The sequence below is a fragment of the Carcharhinus amblyrhynchos genome, chromosome 21 (assembly GCF_965287045.1).
Source record: "Carcharhinus amblyrhynchos chromosome 21, sCarAmb.v2.hapA, whole genome shotgun sequence".
In the NCBI taxonomy this organism is placed as follows: domain Eukaryota; kingdom Metazoa; phylum Chordata; class Chondrichthyes; order Carcharhiniformes; family Carcharhinidae; genus Carcharhinus; species Carcharhinus amblyrhynchos.
In genome coordinates, this window is record NC_137344.1 from 24,217,020 (window position 1) to 24,238,374 (window position 21,355).

The 21,355-nt window shown below is 38.6% G+C and overlaps 1 protein-coding gene across 4 annotated transcripts in view; it reads left to right on the top strand.

Annotated features, from left to right (window-relative positions):
• Positions 1–1,903: 1,903 nt before the first annotated feature.
• Positions 1,904–21,355, top strand: part of gps1 (G protein pathway suppressor 1) — a 58,314-nt gene continuing 38,862 nt past the window's right edge. Inside the window, exons 1-6 of one of the 4 annotated variants that reach the window (XM_080208843.1) lie at positions 1,910–2,003; positions 13,116–13,190; positions 13,703–13,795; positions 16,380–16,561; positions 17,501–17,665; positions 19,190–19,325. In XM_080208843.1, the coding sequence (XP_080064969.1) occupies positions 13,718–13,795; positions 16,380–16,561; positions 17,501–17,665; positions 19,190–19,325 (561 nt within the window). In that variant the 5' untranslated portion in view covers positions 1,910–2,003; positions 13,116–13,190; positions 13,703–13,717. Of the gene's footprint in view, positions 2,004–2,984; positions 3,004–8,452; positions 8,573–13,115; positions 13,191–13,702; positions 13,796–16,379; positions 16,562–17,500; positions 17,666–19,189; positions 19,326–21,355 lie in introns of those variants that run through there. The other 3 variants (XM_080208842.1, XM_080208844.1, XM_080208845.1) reach the window with 3 other exon arrangements.

Genomic DNA, 21,355 nt, shown 5'->3' on the forward strand with positions numbered 1-21,355 from the left:
CCCATTGAACAAGAGTTGGTCCCCTGGTTCAATGGTAATAGTAGAATGAGGTATATACCTGGCCACGAGGTTAAAGATTGTGGTGAAATACAATTCTCTGCTGATGCTCCAGTGTTCCACTGATGCCCAATTTTGAACTGCTAGAACTGTTCTAAATTTATCCCATTTAACATGATGGCAATGCAGGGTATCCTCAGTGTGAAGACTGGACTTTGCAAATATGTCTGCAACAGGTAAATCGATGATGACAATGTCAAACTGGAGTTTTCCCACATTGGTTCTCTTTTGCCCTAGTGACCAATTTTATATACGCTGCTAACTACATGTCTTTATTTTTGTTCCTCGATCAATAGCGCCTTCCTCACACATCTATTTTAAAATTGACACATTTAGGTCACCACGCTACAAAAATAATTAATTAGTTGCAGAATGTTTTGAGCTGCACTAACAATGGTCCCAACTTCAAAAAGATGGCAGCTATAACCAAAGGAAAACAATTGTCGAAAATGTTTTCAAAAGTTTTGGTCAACAAATACAAAACTAAATTTAGCGACAGATTTACTGATCTCCTGGGATCATCCTCACATGTCCATTAACTATGAATGCCTGTTTTGAGGTTCTATTATGATTATGTACATCTTTAATAAAAGCAAAGGAGAGCGAGTTATATGCCCTTTATTCCAAACCCAATGTTTTTCTGGGGATATCTTAAATCCACTTTTATTTTAATGCAACTGGATTGAAGACGCAACATGAACGGTATGTTTTGTCTGTGCATCAGATGAGATGAAGAACAAAGTGAAACTGGGAACAAGGACAGCTTTGGGATAGAATGCATCAATGTTGTTGGAGAGAGATATCGAGGGTGAGCATATGGCGGCACACGGCACTAAGCGTGGATCTCAGGATGTGGCAGGAACAGCAATCGGAGAAGTATTGTATGTCCTGAAGATACCTGTAATCTGGGTGGATTCAAAAGACGTGGGCTGGAGCTTCAATTGGAATCCATGTGTGGTGAGTTGGAAATGGAGACAGTCATTGAGGAAGGAAATATGGCTTTGAAAGCAAGTTTTGATAAGCAGCTTGTCAAACACCGGGAAGGAAATGGAAAGTAATGAAGATGGACAAGGTGAAGGAGACAAACAGAAATTCTGTAGCGAGAAGAGCAGTACTTCTTCAGAGAAGGAATTCTTGGAAAAGAAGTAGCAGTGAGTTAAACACTAAGATAAAGGCAAAATACTGTGGATGTTGGAATCTGAAACAAAAACAGAAAATGCTGGAGAAAAATAGCAGGTCTGACAGTATCTGTGGAGGATAGAGCCAATGTTTTGAATCTGGAAAAATCATGGAGTCCCTACACTGCAAAAGGAGACCATTTGGCCCATCAAGCTGCAGCAACAACAATCCCACCCTATCCCCGCAACCCCTTGTATTTAACCTGCTGATCTCCCTGACACTAACAGACAACGTATCAATCAACCTAACATACCCATCTTTGGACTCCAAACATTGGCTCTATTCTCTCTCCACAGATCTGTGACTTTCACCAGCATTTTGTTTCAAATTCCAGCATCCGTGGCATCTTACCTTTGTTTTGCCTGCAAAGTTCACAAGGAAGAATACTTTTCACTGTACCCAATACATGTGACAATAATAAATCAAACAATACTCTTCACTGTATCCCAACACATGTGACAATAATAAATCAAACAATACTCTCCACTGTGTCCCAATATATGTGACAATAATAAATCGAATCAATAACACATTGGTTGGGCAAGTTTGCGTAAGCAGCACCGCCATGTTTGTTGGGGGCATCTTTCCAACGCCACGCACACGTTGGGGGGGAGGGCTCGCGTACGTCATGACGCACAGGCGGCGTGCTCCCATTGACCTTTCACCCCAGTGATGAGAGTCCCCGGATGCGGAGCTGCTCTGTGGCTGCTGAGAGTTGCTGAATGAGGGAGAAGATGCCGCTTCCCGTTCAAGTGTTAAATTTTCAGGTAAAAAGAAAAAGAGCCCCGCCACCGTCTGATCGCAGGGTAGACTGTAGCGCGGGAGGGTGGGAGGGGAGTGGGAGTCTCCGGGCGGAGCCGCGGCGTGTGGTGCTGGGCTGAGGGGAACATGACAGTTGGTTGCTGGCTGATAGAGCCAGAATGAACCTGTTACCAGGGCACCTTTTGGCCGTTTTGGCGCGGTGGATGCGTATGGTTTTGCTCCTCAGTCCCGCACCTGAGTGCTAGGGAGCTCAGAATCTAGCCTTGCTCCCTCCGAACCTGCTCCACCACATAGAGCTTGGGGAAAGTGATGCCTGAGAATGGGCCTAAAAGTACAGGCTTCCTGGCTGGGTTCCTGCAGCCTGGAATAGAATATTAAAACTACAGTATCACTCGTCCTACTGCTTTAGATGACTAGTGTTGAATGTAGTTTAAAGGGTGTATTTGTCATGTCACTGGACTAGTTAGTCCAGAAACCCAGGCTAATGCTTGTGGGGGGACTCTGGATCAAATCCCACCTTTGCAGCTGGTGGAATTTAAATCCAATTAATAAATTCAATTTTTGAATTAAAAAAAATCTGGAATTGAACAGCTGGTCTTGATAAAAGTGACCATAGAATTATCATTGATTGTCATTAGAAACCTATTGGGTTCACTAATGTCCTTTAGAAAAGGAAATCTGCCATCCTTAACTTGCCTGGCCTATATGTGACTCCAGATCCACAGCAGTGAGGTTGACTCTTAACTGCCCTTCGAAATGGCCTAGCAGGCACCATTCAGTTTAAGGGGAATTAGGTATAGGTGACAGGTGTTGGCTTTGTCAGTGACGCCCACATCCCATGAATATAAACTTTTAAAAAACCTACTTCTGTCCTTTTTTTGTTATCTGTTTAAGTGACATTAAATTGTATGACTCATTTTTTAAAGTATTCTACATCACGGATGTCCCCTGCAAATATTTAATAAAATCCGTGAAAAATATTGGACTGTGGGATAATTGACTGAGGTATATGCTAAATATGATTACATTTTCTGACCAAAGATTACCTGAATATGCCCACTTGTATCACTTGACATTGTGCTCCTGTGAAAGCAGTTCTACGTTGAGAATTTATTTTAACACGATTTCAAAACATCTCTTATAATGTAAACAATTACATGGTTGTCAATGTGAAATGCAAAAATAGTTGTATTTTGGCTTTGAAATTTGAACTGTGAATATTTTTATTTTTAATGAGACTGCCATGTTTTGCGTCTATATTTTTGGGTTTGTTTAACAAAGTTCTCTTACTTTAAGAAGTATCTCTACTTGATTGCTGTTGAATTTGCAGAAGAACAAGTGGTTGAGAAGGGGACCCTGCTCTTCAAAATGAAGCAACTTGCAAATCTGTTTGGATATGAATTTTCAATCAGGCTTTAAACTTTGAATTTGTTGCTAATACCTAAAGAGAAAACTAATATTTTTTGTCCTGGACAGTTTTTATTTCTTCTGATTATTCTGTTGAACAGGGATGAAAGGAATTTTGTTTTTTAAAACATGCAGCACTCTTATGTCCAGAAATAAAGTCAGTGTTAAAGTACTTTGTAGGAATGGGTAGCTATTTTACCTCCCATCACTTCTAATAGGCCTCTGCCTTGTCAGTGTGTCATTGTTTCCCAGTTCCATGCCTATCTCTGCCAAAACTCCCCTTTCAAATCCCTCCAGCTTGGGCCTTACCAGACACACGAATTACATCAACCTGTAACTGCAATGCCTTTTCCTCCTTTTCCTGGTTCATAAGTCCAGCCTTTAATGTGTCTCTCTGCCATTCTTCTCCATGGAACCACCATAATTCCAAACCTGTCAATCCAACTGCATCAGTGCATCTCTAGTAATTACTTTTCTTCTTTTGTTCATATCACCACTGCTAAGAGCCATAAAATTCCATCCTTGGTTCTCTTATTATCCTTCCTTAAGTGTTGGGCCTCAGCACTATTGTCCATCGGCATGGCATCAGCTTTCACATAGAACTTGATGATAGTAAGCTGTATCCCTAGTGCACTTCTCTTGACTGCCTCCATGCTCTCTGATAATTTGTTTGATATCATGGATGAATAATTCTTTCCTTTAGCTCAATGCTGAGGAGACTGAAGCCATTGTCTTTGGTTCCCACTATAAATTCTACTTGCTTGCAGTCAATTCCATCCATTACCAGGGACACTGTCTCAGGCTTAAGCAGCAGGACCTGCTTTTCTACCAGCTACTTGTTTGCAAATCTGCCATTTTGCTTGATGTCGTCTTTATTCTAAAGTCTTTTCTATCACCTAGAGTACTTCTACCTCTGCAATATTAAATCACATTTTGACCTTGGACCACTGTACCTCATCGAACATTATATTTCCTCATAAATGTTCTTTTTTTCCTTCTCCAGTTTTCTTTACATCTCCCTTCCTTTCAACCCACCATCAGTACAGAACTGTCAGCCAGCTTGATTCTACTCTTTGGAACCCGTTCCCTAAACCCTGGCCTCTGCACTTCTCTCGTTTTTAAAAATCATCGTTTTGACAGATCTTTTTTACCTCCTATCTCTTCCTTCTGTTCTCTGTATCTTTTCTTATTTCACTTATTTGTGAAGGGTGTATGATTTTTCACAACTTGACGTTATGGTTGTTCATATGCCTCATGGTTTAATATAGGATATATTGTGGAGAAAGTTTTTATTGCAGTGTTCTCAGGGAGGAAATCTTAAACAACTATAGACAATTAATATGTGGCTTATTCTACAGAAATAGATTTTGAACAACAGTCTCAATAGTCTAGCGACTAAACACTTAACAGCACAGCATGTTGTGTAAGAATGACAAAAAAACCTCTTGAGTTTATGGTTGTCTAACCCTCTAACTGGTACTATCAGATATAAATGGAGAAAATGTTATTTTAAAAATAGCAATTCTCACCCTTTATATGGCTTGTAAAGAGTGATCATCAGAACTACTGCTTCTATTTATATAGCACCTTTAATGAAATGAAATAATCCAAGCTTCTTCAGAGGAGCTTTATAAAACAAAATATGACACTGAGCTACAGAAAGAAATATTAGATCAGAAGACCTAAAGGCTGGTCAAAGAGATAGGTTTTATCTCAAAGAGGGAAGTTTCTTGAAGGAAGGCGAGGTAAAAGGGCTGAGAGTAGTAGGAGGGTATTCCAAACTTGGAGCCTAGGCAGCTGAAAATATGACCACCGATGATGGAGCAAGCATAATTAGAAATGCATGAAGTTCCAGATTTGTCTGGAAGTAACAAAGGCATGAATAAGAGTCTGAGCAGCAAGTGAGTTGAGATGGGAGCAAAGTTAGGAAACGTTGCAATATCTTGGCAATATTAGTAATTTGGCATAAATATGAGAATGGAAGCCTATCTTGGGATCAGATGCGATGGTAAACAAACTGGCTTAATCTCAGACTGTTGCCTGGGTAGCTAGGGAATGATGTTTGGAGGAAAGACTGAAAACAATGGCTTATGTCATCCCAATATTTAATTTGAAGAAATTTCTGCTCACCCAAAGCCTGATGTCTAATAAACAGTCTAAGATTTTAACAATATTGAAGGAGTTGAAAGAGATGTTGGTGTGGTATAGAGCTGGTGTCAACAACATATGTGATGCTGTACATGGATGCTGCAATCAAAGTGGAACATGTAGAACAGAGAATGTATCTGATATAAATGAAAATTTAACCTACTTCTAAGTTAATTGTGGAATGTATTTTGTTTCAATGCTTTTGGAGGGGGACTAGTAATCCAGAGGCCCAGGTCAATGCTGTAGGGGCACAGGTTCAAATTCTATCACAGCATTGGAATTTAATTCAATTAAGTTCAAATCTGGAATTAAAAAGCTAGTTTACTGGTGACCATGATTGCTGTAAAAACCTATCTGACTCTCAAATGTCCTTCAAGGAAGGAAATCTGCCATCCTTAACTCATGAGCATAAGACTCCAGATCAGCAGTAATGTGATTGACTTTTCAATGCCCACTGAACTGACCTAGCAAGCCACTCAGTTATAGAAAACTGCTACAGAGTCTAAAAGGAGTAATGCAATCAGAGGGACCACCCAGCATTGACTTAGGCATCAGAAATGATAATGGCAGACCTAGCTGAGACCAAGGCCAAGTTGTTCCAGTTCAGCTACAATGCTGACATCTACATGGTAATGTGGAAAATTGCCCAGATATGCCCTGTTGTTGAAAAAAGAGGAAAGATGCATCCCAGCCAATTGCTGCCTCATCAGCCTGCTCTCCGTCACTTTGTGATGATCAAAAGTGTCATCAACAGTGTTATCAAGTGGCACTTAATCAGCAATAACCTGCTCACAGACACTCAGTTTGGGGTTCCACTTCTGACCTCATTACAGCCTTAGTCCAAACTTGGGCAAAATAGCTGAACCCCAGAGGTAAGGAGAAAGTGACTACCCTTTGTCATTACAGTAGCATTTGAATAGGTATTGCATCAAGGAGCCCTAGTAAAACCAAAGTCATTGGGAATTGGTGGGGGTGGGGTGGGCTCTCCACTCCTCGGATCATACCAAGCACAAAGAAAGTCGGTTGTGATAACTGGAGACCAATCATCTCAGTCTCAGGTCATAACAGGAGTTCCTCAGGTTTGTGTGCTTGGCTCAGCCACCTTCAGTTGCTTCATCTCGACCTTCCCTCGATCTAAAGGCCTGATGAGGGGATGTTCGTAGATGATTGTCCAAGGTTCAGCACCATTTGTGGCAACTCAGATTCTGAAGCAGCCTGTGTCTATGTGCAGCTAGACCTGGACAATATTCAGGCTTGGGCTGAGAAGTAGCAAGTAACATGCATTCTGTGCAAGTACCAGGTAATGACCATCTCCAAAAAAAGAGTGAATCTAACCATCTCCCCAAGACATTCAGTAGCATTACTGTTGCTGAATCATCTTGAGAATTATCATTGATCAGAAACTGAACTGGACCAGCTATATAAATACTATGGCTACAAGAGCAGGTCAGAGGCTGGGAATTCTGCAGGAAGTAGCTCACCCTCTAACTCCCCAAAACCTGTCTGCAATTTGACTACCGTTTGCCTTTCAAACAAAAATATTTCTTCATTAGTTGAAAATTTTGATTACTGTCAAGTAACCAGATGAAGGGCTTTGCTCACAATTAACATGGGAGTGAGTCTGAATGAGGGGTGGCCGGGTTTGAGAGCTGTTCACAATAATAATTGGGCTTGTGTTCAAAGTGCAGCAATAACCCAACGTATTTGGTAAATTCTCAGAATTTGAAAATAACACTGGTTGATTAGGCAAAAAACAAAAATGTGTTTAGCATCAGCCTAACAAACATTTGTAATATCATTGAACATGAGTGCTTGCCTTGTATAAGAGGCACAATAAGTACTTTTTGGCATTTCATTGTGTTTGAGCAACATTATAGTGATTTTTCACAAGCTATCTGCTTTGTAGTAGTTCTTTGAGCTTTTTAATTCATAGCCATTTCAGGAGTTTGAGTTCGAGAAGTTGAGGTTTCATGTTTTGCACATTTTTGTGGTGTCAAACAGTTGTACTTGCTGTATTTAAAACAGTTAAAGTATAGATTCAGTATTGGCACAAAAGTAAAGGGCAAGGTCCCTGAAGAATTTTTTTCAGCCATTGTACATTAGCTAATAAATTAAATACTAATTATTTGTATTTGTGTTACAATCATTGTAGTGAGGTTGGTATAGTCCTGACTCTGAGTGACATGCTGCACCTGTACTATTTAGCAAAGTAATGTTTGACTACAGTCTTTAGAAGTTTTGCAAAATTGTTTTCTAAATTTTGCATATGGAATCAAAAGACTTGGCTATCTTTGCGTACTATTATTTTTAATATCAATTTTTCTATGAATATTGAATAATTTACATGCCTGCAGCAGAAGGTGTTCTTTCAGTTGTCAGATTCATGCTGCTGACTTCTGTCCTGTATTCTGGCAGTATGATTGACAATAACGTGAATATGTTGAATGGGGTTTAGTTGTGTGAATACAGTGACTACACCTTTCCAATTATGACCTTCTCTGTCGCTGGTTGCTGAATGTTATCTGAGAAAAACTATGAAAAATTTAATTTTTAATAACACATTTCATACTGAATTGGAAGATATGCTATTTTGTAACAAAAGAAATGTAATAGAGAAAGTTACAAGGAGCTTGTATGATGTTTGCATTCTATAAGCAAGTCTTAATATATTATTAGATTGTATATGTTGTAAAAAAAGTGTAATTGTATACATTATAGTTTTAAAATGCTGGATGGCTTGAATTTTAAATTGCTATAGTTGGATTATATTTTAATTCTATGTAGGAGTGTAGTAACTGAGAATTTCATTCCTCTTTCCCAGGCAAGCACTGTTTCAGGGGCAGGGAATGCAGATAGTCAGGAAGGGTGTCGAGATAGCTCCACTCCCAGCTCAGCCACCTCTTCGCTCTCAGACCTATACCTGACTCCTCACAGCAGTAGATCAGACTTGTTTCTACATAGCACGGCAGGAGATTTCAGCCTTAGCGCCAGCTTGTCAGCTTGCACTCTACTCTATGAGGTACCTCAATCACCAGGAAAGTTGAAGAAGAAAGCTCATTTTTGTTTGCAATAGGAGAACATACTGTTTCTACGAATATGTTTCAGAGTCAACGTTGTTTATATCTTCATGTGTTAATACCAGGAAAGCAATTGATATGCTGTTCTACTCTTTGCTGACTGATAAAGGTTTGAACTCCTTCTAAGACCTTTCACATGGAAGCAGTTCCTGAACATTACTGCAAGTTTGCCTCCCAGTTTGAGCTAAGGAAGTGAGATTAGGTCCTAGAAGGAGCTCAAGGTTTGAATAATGAAAATCAGCAGAAAATCCAGCTGTAAACTTGGGACTCAGTTCAAATTAACAAACTAAATTAATTGCAAAAAACTTAAATATTATGTTAGAAATAGTAATGAAACGCTGTGTTATCTTAATCTAGATTGTATTATAAGAAGTGGAGTATATTTCAAACAAAAATCCCCTTGGCTGTTTAAGTTATCCAAGTTTAAAATGCAATTAATTGTTCTGTGCACTGCCATTTATTTGTAAAGTATTAACAACGCGCTCAGTGGGTTTGCTATAATACTATTAGACTTTAAGTTAGTGATTTAATTGTAATAGCAGTGAAAATGACCTTAATGAAGGAGCTATTTATATCTAGGAAGAAGCTTTGTCTAACTATTGCAACAGAATTATTCATCTATTTTTAATTATTTAATTAAGTAATATTTTATTGAAATCAGATTGCAAAAAGTGTCTATCATTTATATTGATGAGGATGTTTATTATTCACATTATGACAGAGGGAATTGTGCTTGAAATTCAAGAAATTGCAAAAACCCTTTCATTGCAAAACTGAGAAACTTGTATCCTGGAGAAAGCCATGGAACTGTAGAGTACAGCTTACAGGCTTATTCTTTAATCATTATAGAATGTGGGCTATGTGAAGGAGCCTTGAAGTGATCATTTACTAAAGTGCACCCTTAGCACACATACCACTGACCCACGAATGCATCTCCTGTCGTTCCGTCCCAGGAGGCTTAATCACTTGTTTACAGTGCCATAGTTGAGCCAGTTACATTTCCCTTTTCCTTCTAGAATGTTTTGTGAACAGCTTATACTGTTTCTAGCCAAACTTTATTGGTGTCTTTACCTGAAGATGCCAAGTTAATGCTGTTTCTCATTAATAGTACTTTTGAATTTTGATAGTATTGGTACTACAATCTAAGTGTTGAAAGTAGTGTTGCTGTTTGACATTCATTTGCAGGATATATTTTTATGAATATTGCTTAAAACAAATTGCTTTTGTAGGAACTGAGACCACTCTTGCATCTATTGTGCTTGTATATCTTTCAAAAATGCTTTGACCACACTATTATCCAGTTTTTCTTAAATTAGGTAATAAGAACATAAGAACATAAGAAATAGGAGCAGGAGTAGGCCATCCCGCCCTTCGAGCCTGCCCCACCATTCAATAAGATCGTGGCTGATCTGTCGTGGCTCAGTTCCACTTTCCCGCCCTCTCCCCATAACCCTTAATCCCCTCTCTTATCAAAAACCCATCAACCCGCGTCTTAAAAATATTTAGCGAGGCAGCCTCCACCACTTCAACGGGCAGAGAATTCCAGAGATTCACCACTCTTTGAGTGAAGAAGTTCCTCCTCAACTCCGTTCTAAACCGCCCCCCTTTTATCTTGAGGCTGTGCCCCCTAGTCCTACTGTCTTTTTTGAGCGGGAAGAGTCTCTCCACCTCTATCCTATCCATCCCATTCATCATCTTATACATCTCAATGAGATCTCCCCTCATTCTTCTAAACTCTAACGAGTACAAGCCTAGTTTATTCAGCCTCTCCTCATAGGTCAACCCCCTCAACTCCGGTATCAGCCTAGTAAACCTCCTCTGCACTCCCTCCAAGGCCAAAATATCTTTGCGCAGGTGCGGCGCCCAAAACTGCACACAGTACTCCAGCTGCGGCCTCACCAATGTCCTATACAGCTGCAGCAAGACCTCCCTACTTTTATATTCAATCCCCCTCGCTATGAAGGCCAGCATCCCATTAGCCTTCCTGACCACCTGCTGCACCTGCAAGCTGGGTTTTTGCGACTCATGCACAAGGACCCCGAGGTCCCTCTGCACCGTCGCCTGCTGCAGTTTTTCGCCCCGTAAGTAATAGTCCTTCCTACCATTATTCCTACCAAAGTGGACCACCTCACACTTGCCAACATTAATTCCAGGCTAATAAAAAGTGCGTAGCATTTTTCCTCATAGACAGCTTTTTGGATAGAGCAGATGGTTTTGATCAAGAAAGTCCAGTTTCTCAGGTAAATTTAATCCATTTTTACACAGAATCCCAATAGTGCAGAAAGAAGCCCTCCGACACGTCAAGTCTCCACTAGCTCTTTGAGAGACCACTCGCACCCAGACCCTCCCTTCCATCCTACCCCAAAAATCCTGTACATTTACCATGGCTAATCCACCCAACCTATTCATCTTTGCTCTTTGGGAGAAAACCAGAGCACCTGGAGGAAATCCATGCAGACAAGGGGAGAATGTGCAAACTCCATACAGACACATTTTTGATGCTGTAGCCACAGGCCAGCCAAAATGCTGAATATGATTGATTTTAGAGCTGTAATTGTTGCTTACTAATTGCCAGAATTATGCCAACATTCTTCAGTGAGGGATGTCATGTCAAAATCAAATGGACTATTGTTTGCTGACACCATAAAGCAAAGCAGGGTGTTGTCTGCAAAATTGGGTGGGAGATATTTCTTTCTTTTAAACTGTTTTTCATTTTTCATCTAAGGGTGGAATAAAGGCAATATTATTTGTGTATTGAGCAAGTAGATAAACTTCTGTCATCTAAATTATAAAACAGCAGTAAAATGCTGTGATTTCTGCAATCCTTAAAAAGGCATGCAAATATTGTAATTTTGTTAATGATTTATTGCACTATTGCTTTATGGAGCTCAATTCTTGGAATCTTGTCAACAGTGTCCATGAAAACAATGCAGAATCATTAAATCATTAAAATCATGCTTGCTAGCAGCACTGCTTATTTCTGCAGCCTAGTGACGTGGAACTGAACTGCATTTATTAATTGTATTCTTTTAATTGTCAGTTTTACATTTATCACTTTAAATTTTCACTGATAAATGCAATTTTATAATGAAAATCTTTTTATAATTTGAAGTTATCAACAACAATTATTTTCTTTTTAGTATTCTCTCTCCTCTGGCACTTTTCCGCTCATTCGAAATTGCCATCAATACCCCCTCTTTTTATAAAAAAAAGTGCTTGACCATCCCTTACAGTTTTGAAAGTTATCACCCTATCAGCAATATTCCTGCCCCCACCACAATGCTGAAGCTCTGTCCAAAATTGCAAGTTACATCCTGACCATTATGCTTTTCCACCCTTCACCTCTGAAACCTTTGATACACTTGACACAACTTGTTCCAATGTCTCAACTTCATTACCCAGCTCAATAGGACTGTTTTTGCTTGTTTTTACTCTTAGTTACTCCATCAACATCTAATCATCCCAGAAATATTTTTTTTTCCCGCCAGGCAATTCTTACCTGGAAGCAATTGCAGCTCCTCCAACAATAAGCATTGGGCAAGCAATTTAACAACACAGATGCAGTGGAGAGGTGTGGTGAAAAGTTCGATGTTTTCTTCCACCAGCATGCCGTTATCTCTAGGAATAACCCTAATGATCTGTCCTTAGCCTCTTTTGTTCTCATTTATCTGGCAGCATCATCTGAAAATATAGCATAATTTTGCACAACATCCAGGTTTTCACCACCCACTTCGCTCTCACTATTGCCTCTTGTCCTGCTTGTCCAGTTCTTATTCTTCGACGAGCTGCCATTTCTTCCAGGTAAGAATTAGGAAGACTGAAGCTGATGTCATCACCCTCCCCTTGCCCCCCAACACCATCATACATCGCAAACACTTGCCACTTCTGTTCACCTATCCAGCTGCTTTTTAAATTTGAACCAGACATTTAGTAGCCTTTGAATGCTACTTGACCCAAGGTTGAGCCTACAACCAATATCCATAAAGTTCGGCTACTTCAACCTTTGTAAGTGCTTGCTTTTGTCAGTTGGAAACGTTAACTATTTTTTCCCCACAGGGTGCTGTCTGACCTTCTGATTATTTCTGGCATTTTCTGTTTTTATTTCCGATTTCAACACCTGCAGTATTTTCCTTTCCCATCAATTTGAAATTTGTATCTTTTATTTATGTTTAAATCCAGTCATGTCCTGACTCCTCCAGTGGCCTCTATTACCCTCAGCCCTCAACTCTGGTGGCTGCACCATAACTTGAACTTGAGCTCACTTTTATTTGACAGAAACTGTTAAATTTCTGTGAAATAAAATCTTGAAAACCACACACTGGTTTTGACTTGCTGGTATTGGAAAGAATAAAGACCAGGTGAGTGCTAAGGTGGTGTCTGAACTGGTAATATTAATAGCCCTTTTGTTGCAACCAACAGCTTGGGTAGAGTTGCAGTATGAAAGTCTGTTGGCAAATTTAAGCGGCTGTTTGTTTGCTCTTCCAGAGCTGCAAGATTCACTGGAACATTGAACTGAGCAATCGGTGGTGATCGAGGAGATTGAATAAAGCAACTTTTTAGGCAACTCCATTTTATTTGTTCATGAACCTAGTGAATGATCATGGCAACTGACTGTATTCTCTGTTCAATTTGCTTTCACTGAAATGTCAAAAATGAATTTTGCTATCCATTCAACTTTCAATATTTGCATTGGAAAAACTTGTGTACCAAACAACTTCGCAGTTATGCTGCTTTATGTCTGGCCTGGAGACATTTCATTACCAGCATTCGACTTTGAGTTAATAAGCAATTGAACATGCTTTAAAAAAATTCCCATCTATCAGGATACTTTAATATGTTCATTTGCATTACTGATAATTAAAACCATATAAAAATATAGTAACTTAAAATTTCTAATTTCGATACAAGTGAGGACCAGTTTTACAATAAAAATGTAATTTTGTTTTTTATTTTCTATATTCTATCATTTGCTTTAATGTATCAATTAAAGACAAGAACTTGTTTCATAAAACCTGCCTGATCAGTTTATAGAACTAACTTTGTTGTTTCTGTGTTTTTCTGTGTCTTCCAAGGGAGCAGTGGAACCAATGCAAATAGATGCTGACCCTCAGGATGATCAGCAGAATGCACCTGACACAAACTACGTGGTGGAGAATCCTACACTGGTATGTCACTACTACTTAATCAGAGAACTCCTTTTACCTGGCAAGTGTTATTATTTGGGATGTAAACTTTAGTAAAAGGAAAATGTTGTGGGGCAAGAGGAGAAGAGTGGAACGAATTCAATAGTTCTTTTGAAAAGCTGACACCGACAAGATTCGCCAAATGGCTTGCTGCTGTATGATGCTGTGATATTAGCCACGTTACTTCATTGTAATTTTCTCAAATACAAGTCTCCCAAACAAGCATGAAAAATTACAAAAGCCAAAATCTTGTCTCTTCATATACATTGTCTTTTGGAACACAATCTCTAAAAGATGATTTCTTTTTTAAAAAGTTTCTTTTTACTTTGATCCTTCCTCCCACAAACATGAAACTGGGATCCTTCTTGGGAGATTGCATACCAATAATCTTGGAGCCTTTCACACAAAAATGCAGAGTTATTGAACTTTTTTTGTTGGCTTTGCTCAGTTGTCAATATCCTTTCGAATCATCATTCTGGCTGCAAATTAGATAACCTAAAATATCATTTCATTGTAATACTAGGTGATAGTTGGTTGTTGGAGGTGCCATCATTAAGATGACTTATTAAACCAAGTTCATTGTGCCAGCTTTGGTGATTCTTATAGTGGACAATACCACTACATCATCACGTCTGTGAAGTTGCAGAGTATCAATTTCTGATCAGTGTCTAAGATATTATAGCATAGCACAATTCAAGGACTACATCCCCTTTTCAAAAATGTTAAATACAAATGCAAAGTTATTTGTCATAAATAGACCACTGTTTTTATTCAGTCCCTTGTATAGAAAGATGTCTCATAACACTTTTTCCACAATGAATTCTTTTTGAAATACATTACATTTGTTATGGAGGTAAACACAACAACCATTCAAGACTATTCCTGACGTGATCAATAGCCAATATTTGTTTTTACAGTGGTATTAATCAATTAATTATAGTGGACTCCCAATGCATTTTAGAGAGGACTGGATTTTTTTTCATGATTTCTCAATTAAGATGGCTGTCCTGATTAATACGATTGTAAAAACAAATATTGGCGATTGATCATGTCTGGAATAGTTTTGAATGATTGTTGTGTTTACCTCCATAACAGCTGAGATGTACCTCAAAAAGAATTCATTGTGGAAAAAGTATTATGCGACATCTTTCTCTACAAGGGACTGAGTAAAAACTGGCCTATTTATGACAAATAACTTTGCATTTGTATTTAACATTTTTGAAAAGGGGACGTAGTCCTTGAATTGTGCTATGCTATAATATCTCTTAGACACTGATCAGAAATTGATACTCTGCAATTTCACGGATGTGATGATGTAGTGGTATTGTCATTGGACTAATAATCCACAGACCAAATGTAATGCTCTGAGCATCTGGGGGACGCGAGTTCAAATCCCACCTTGGTTTCTTATGGCAATCAACAATGGTTTTCAGGGTCAGCATTAGACTTCTTTAAAAAATTGCAGATTTTTTTTATTGAATTCAAACTTCACTATCTGTCTTGGTGGGATTCGAACCCGGGTCTGAATCTCACCATGGCAGATAGTGAAAATTGAATTCGACAAAAATCTCAAATGTTTAAAAAAAAAATCTGATAATGACCCCTGATACAACTGTCGATTGTTGTAAAAAAACCCATCTCTTTCACTAAAAGGAATCTGCCATCCTTACCTGGTTTGGCCTACATGTGACTCCAGATCTGCAGCAGTGTCATTGCCTCTTGAATGTTAAAGGACAATTAGGGATGGGCAGTGAATGCTAGCCCAACCAGCAACACATACTTCCCCAGAATGGATTAAAAAAAATTTGATCCCAGAAAGTATTAATAGATCATCTTGATCTCCTATTTGGTTTTCCTGTTCTTTGCATATTTGCCTCAATGTACCCCAAGATTGCAACTTGGCTCTCTCCATATTTGTTGTCTCCGTGCTCCAACCTTTCAGTGCCTTGCTCATCCAACTCAAGCTTGGTGATTGTCTCCTTTCCTTCGCAAGCTGCAAGAATATTTTTGGGTGTTTTGCTATGTTAAAGGTACTACAGAAATTTTGAGAATTGTGGGTACAGTGTGATTGATGTTTCTCTGCATGCTCCCATCTTGATGATAGTAATATCGTTTAATATTGATATCAAAATGATGTTATTCTGTCTGATTGTGTTTTTGGTTGAACTTCATTGTGTTTCATGTGTTGAGCATTACATATGAAAAGAATGGGAAAAATATTCTGATAACATCTTAAGGTGTAGAATTATGGCTATTGTTGTGGTTTATAGTAAGGAATCTGTTAATTGTGATGCTGTTAAGTTTCTCATTGGATGAAGGATAAAAGGCAAATTAAATGTATAATTTAAAAAAAAACATGAGAGACTCTGGGCCAGATTTTACAACCTGGCTCGAGTGAGGCTCGTAAAATCCCGCCTGAGGCCAACAGAGAATTCCATCCTTCTCGATTCCAGGACGGGTGAGGCGGTAAAATTCTGGCCTACAAGTCTTACACAATTTCACTTAATTTTAAATCTGTCTTCCATGCAAGTACATTGGTCATGTGTTTGTTGTCTGCCTTTTGCAGGATCTGGAGCAGTATGCAGCCAGTTACAGTGGTTTAATGCGAATTGAGAGGCTCCTGTTTATTGCAGAGCACTGTCCACAACTACGCATCGAAGCCCTGAAGATGGCACTGTCCTTCGTTCAGAGAACATTTAATGTAGATATGTATGAGGAAATTCATCGTAAACTGACAGAGGCCACAAGGTATAGCTGTGAATGAGAGAATATAATGATAGCAGTCTATTAATACTGAATATACGCCAAGATTTATATTTGACTGTTTATTGCTTACGATTTGTGATTACTTTTAGTTGAGTTGTTGAATGGATTATCTTATGATACAGATGTTTAAACAAATAAGAGTTAACATTCTTTAAAATAATCTACTTTTTCCCCTGAAGTTTCTGCATTCTCATGCATCTTCCAGCTACGTGTCTTCTGTTCTTTAGCTATTCTTCTATGCTCCTTCCCTATTCATCAAAACATGCTGCTTGCTCTCAATGACTGATGCTGGAATTTGATGCCCTCCCTTGACATGACAAATACTATTGTTGACCATCTTGGCAGAGAACTTTGTTGGAAGCACAAAATGGAAATTCAGGTGCACACTGAGTATGATTTTCCGACCATTAATCAAAGTAGTGTAAAAACCATGTGCAGCATGTGCCTAAGTTTTCATTATGCATTGCCAGCACAGGCTTCCCAGCCAGAGGTGTAAAGTTCAGAAACTGCTTTATTAATTTTCCCTTTTTTTTCTTTCAGTAGAGAATGAGAAGATGCAGTGTTGACTTTCTATACTTGCAGTTAGTTGGGTTGGGTAATACAAGATAGAAATAGGTTGCAAGTTTAAAAAGTTAATGAATGAGTGATAGATGAATGCAGTGAGAAAGTTGATAGGAGACAGAGACTTTTTGATTGACTCCACCAAAAAGTTAACAGGTAGATCAAAGCGATCATGCACCATATTGCAATTTTTTGTTTTCACATCTTGCTGTCACTTTCTGCTGGACAGTGTGATGACTGACACTCAATACAGATTTGATGGTCATGTAAAACTTAGTTCAAGTTCTGCAACTCTGAATCCAGTCATGAGTAAAATATTTTATAAATGGAAGTCTAAAGTCTAAAAATGTCTTACTGCAGGGAATCTCAGGGTGTACCAGATGCAGTGCCAGAGACAGGTCTGGAACCCCCAACACTGGACACAGCTTGGGCAGAATCTACACGAAAGAAAGCTTTGCTGAAACTGGAGAAATTAGATACAGATCTAAAGAACTACAAAGGCAATTCTATTAAAGAGAGCATCAGGTAACAAACCTCCAAGAAATATATGGAATTGTATGGTTAATTTGAAAATCAGTTTGACTACAGATCTGTAATGTTTGAACCAGGTCAGGCTCCAACTGTCGTACATGACACATCATCACTAATTAAGCCAAATGGCTTGTTTCTGTGTTGTAAGTTCTTTGTAATCAACCCAACTTTTGTTCCAGTTTCCTCAACTGTCTCTTAATTCAAATAGTGTTGCTACTGCCAAAAAATTGAAATAACTGAGACACTAATGTTGTGGTATCAACTATTGTTAGTAGGTTATTCTATTTGAAAGGACAAATGCCACCATATGTTATTTGAAGTGAATCAACTTTCAAAAGTTAGCGTTTAATTGCATTTATCATTACTGATAGCTTTGCAAATGTTATAATATTAGGAACTGCCTTGTATTAGATGGCTCCAATATATTTTCATAGAATGTCAGCTTAGCAGCTGTTGTTGACTGGAAGTAATGGTACTAAAACAAGACGTGCCAGCTTGTTTCAATGATAGCACCCTCTTTTTGAGTTAGAAAGTCACGAGTTCAAGCTTCAATCCAGGACTTGAGCACAAAATATACGCTGATTCTCCAGTGCAGTACTGACGCAGTGCTGCGTTGCCAGAATAACTTTTTTTTGGATGAGACATTAAACAAAGTTGAGGCCCTGATCACTTATTCTTTGCAGCTGTTCAGAAAAGAGCTGCGAATTCTCATTAGCCTGATCAAAGCAGACCAACTGGTCATTTAACTCATTACTGTGTACCGTTGAAGTCAATAGAAAATAAATTCAGGCACGTTGTAAAACAGGTTTGATGATTTGTACTGCCAGTCCTGCAATAGCTCCAGAGACTAAACTTACTCCTGAGATTTCCCAGGAAACTGTTGTTTTGTGAAAACATCCTGTCTATGGAGATTACATTCAATACTCTTTTAACTCTCAGCCTGGCTGACGGAGGTGAGCAGGAACATGCTGGCAGGTGTAAAGTGTAATCAAAGATGTACTATCTGAACTCACCATTATGTTATCTATTGAGTCTTTTGTCCCAGGCACAGCTCATGAGATTTACTGAAGGGTAGTATTTTCGTGACCCACTTTCATTCCCCAACCGTACACTAGGGGCAATTTCTTGGATTTTTGTTTCTGAAATTAAGCTTAGTTATAATGTTCTACATTTAGCATTATGTGTTTGCATTGTGCATTATGTGAGATAGTATATGCTATAGTTGCATTTAACAATTCTGAATTTTAGAAGCGTAAAATTGTAATTGTATGTAAAGATCAAAATAATAGGATTTTGTCACATCAAGTAAATGTTTTGGACACTTCATTCTGCCTCTGCTTTCATCTTTTTGCACTAATATCACTTGTGCTAATATCATTATCAACTAATTCTTCAGTGCCAAAGAAACATCCTCATTGGTGTGGCTAGAATGTTTTATCATTTTAAAACTGGTAAAACAATGAATAGTTTTGAATTGATTGTATCATTCATCATTTTTAAAAAAAACTTTGTCCTTAGGAGAGGGCATGATGACCTCGGCGATCACTACCTAGACTGCGGGGATCTTAGTAATGCACTGAAATGTTACTCACGAGCCAGAGACTATTGCACAAGTGCAAAGCACGTCATCAACATGTGTCTAAATGTCATCAAGGTATGTGAACAAAAATAATTGAATGGTAGGTACGTTGTTATGGCGATAGTTGACACTGCTTGGTAAATATAGCTGGAAATATCAATATAGCATGGCTAACTTTGACCGTTAATTGTTTATTAACTGCAACAAAATAAAGAATAAGTATCATGTTGTATGATATTGAATTTCAGCCAACATTTCCAAATGGTATTGAGAATAGTTTTGTTTTGAGCTGAGAATAATTCTATTAAATTAGATTTCCAGCATAGCACTATCCCATAGAAAACTCTATGCACAGTGTCCTATTTAACAAAGCAACTTCAGCTCAATTTGATTTTCCTCCTCCTTCCCACACTGATATGAAAAGTCTTGTTGCAAGGCACTCCATCTTGTAAACAAGATTACAACTAAGAATCCCCTGCCCGAGTTTCTAAGTAAGTAAAGATGGGACGCAAATATTTAAACCTCAAGATAACTAAAATTGATAACATTGTTATTTGAAATATTGCTGTTTGTTTAATCTCTTTGTATTGATATTCCTTACTTTGTTTTTAAATATTTTTAGTACAACAGTTTTTTTTTATATACTTTAGGATCATATTCTCAAGAAATAGGGGCAGCGCTGTCGCACTGCTGCTTCACAGCTCCAGGGACTTGGGTTCGATTCCTGGCTTGGGTCATTGTCTGTGTGGAGTTTGCACATTCTCCTCATGCCTGTGTGGGTTTCCTCGCACAGTCTAAGGATGTGCAGATTAGGTTGATTGGCCATGCTAAAATTGCCCCTTAGCCTCCTGAGATGTGTAGGTTAGAGGGATTAGTGGGTAGATGTGTAGGGATATGGGGGTAGGGCCTGGGTGGGATTGTGGTCGGTGCAGACTCGATGGGCCAGATGTCCTCTTTCTGAACTGTTGGGTTTCTATGATTCTATGAAATATAAAAGCTCCTGGTTCCAGCTGAAAATTACAATTCTGATCTTGCTAGGACTGTTCAGCTTGTATACCAATAAGTGATTCTGAAGGCAATTGAACTTAAATGATGCACCATATTTGAAGTATAGTTGATAAAATCATCTGGTGAAAATAGGTAAGTTAAAGGACCATGACTCCAGATTGAAAACAATTGTAATACTACAATGGTGACAAAATCCATTTGACACTTTGTTCCAAATTCAATTGGTCTGCTTCACGTGGGTCTGTTTCCAGAAATGAGATTGGTTCATGCTTCTTTCTATCGACCTAATTGTTCCATAAGCCATATGATCCGTCAAATACAGTTTTAATCTTACTTGTGCCTGCCTTTCCTCTTGTACAGTTCCTTTCTCTCCATTCACTTAATGAGGATTTTGCAAAAATAATTTGATTTTTTTTGACTTTGCTGTCTTCTCTATTTCCTGGCAATGTTTTCCTCTCAGGATCTCTTGATGACAGAAAGCAGTCGTTGAATTAACTGGAAGAAAGAAAGTTCCAGTAAAGAGCTATAATTCATGTATAGAACAACAGCACCAGCTGCCCCTTATCCCCATGATCTTTTAAATAGTCATGACTGCATTAAATATATTAAGCACAATGTTGTTTATAGCAGTTTAAATATTGTTTAACCTTGATGCTGTCTTTAACATTGTTTCATATCAGCAAGAATGCATTTCATATGTTTACAAATTTTTGTGTAGACAATTAGGGAAATCTATTTTGAAATAGCAGGATCAGCATGTGGGAAATCAGTTGATGTGCTGATCATGCTGCTGAGTAAGCTTGTGTCTATGCCAGTTTAAAGATCTATGTCAGTTTAAAGACTCAATCGCACTCTGCAGTAAATCTTGCCTTCAAACACACACAGACCAGCATTACAACAGCCCAAGCTGCCTCCATCCACCAAACAACATTTAGCTTCAAAATGTTGTCTGGTCTTCCACCCTTCTGCCACATCAATGTAGTGTCTAGTCTCATGCTAAGCCATAGCCTCAGCTCAGAACTTCCACGTGGATCCACGTACTGAGCCTTCTCAGACACAATGCCAGAGTGTTGCTGGCTCCGCCCTTTCCCCATGTG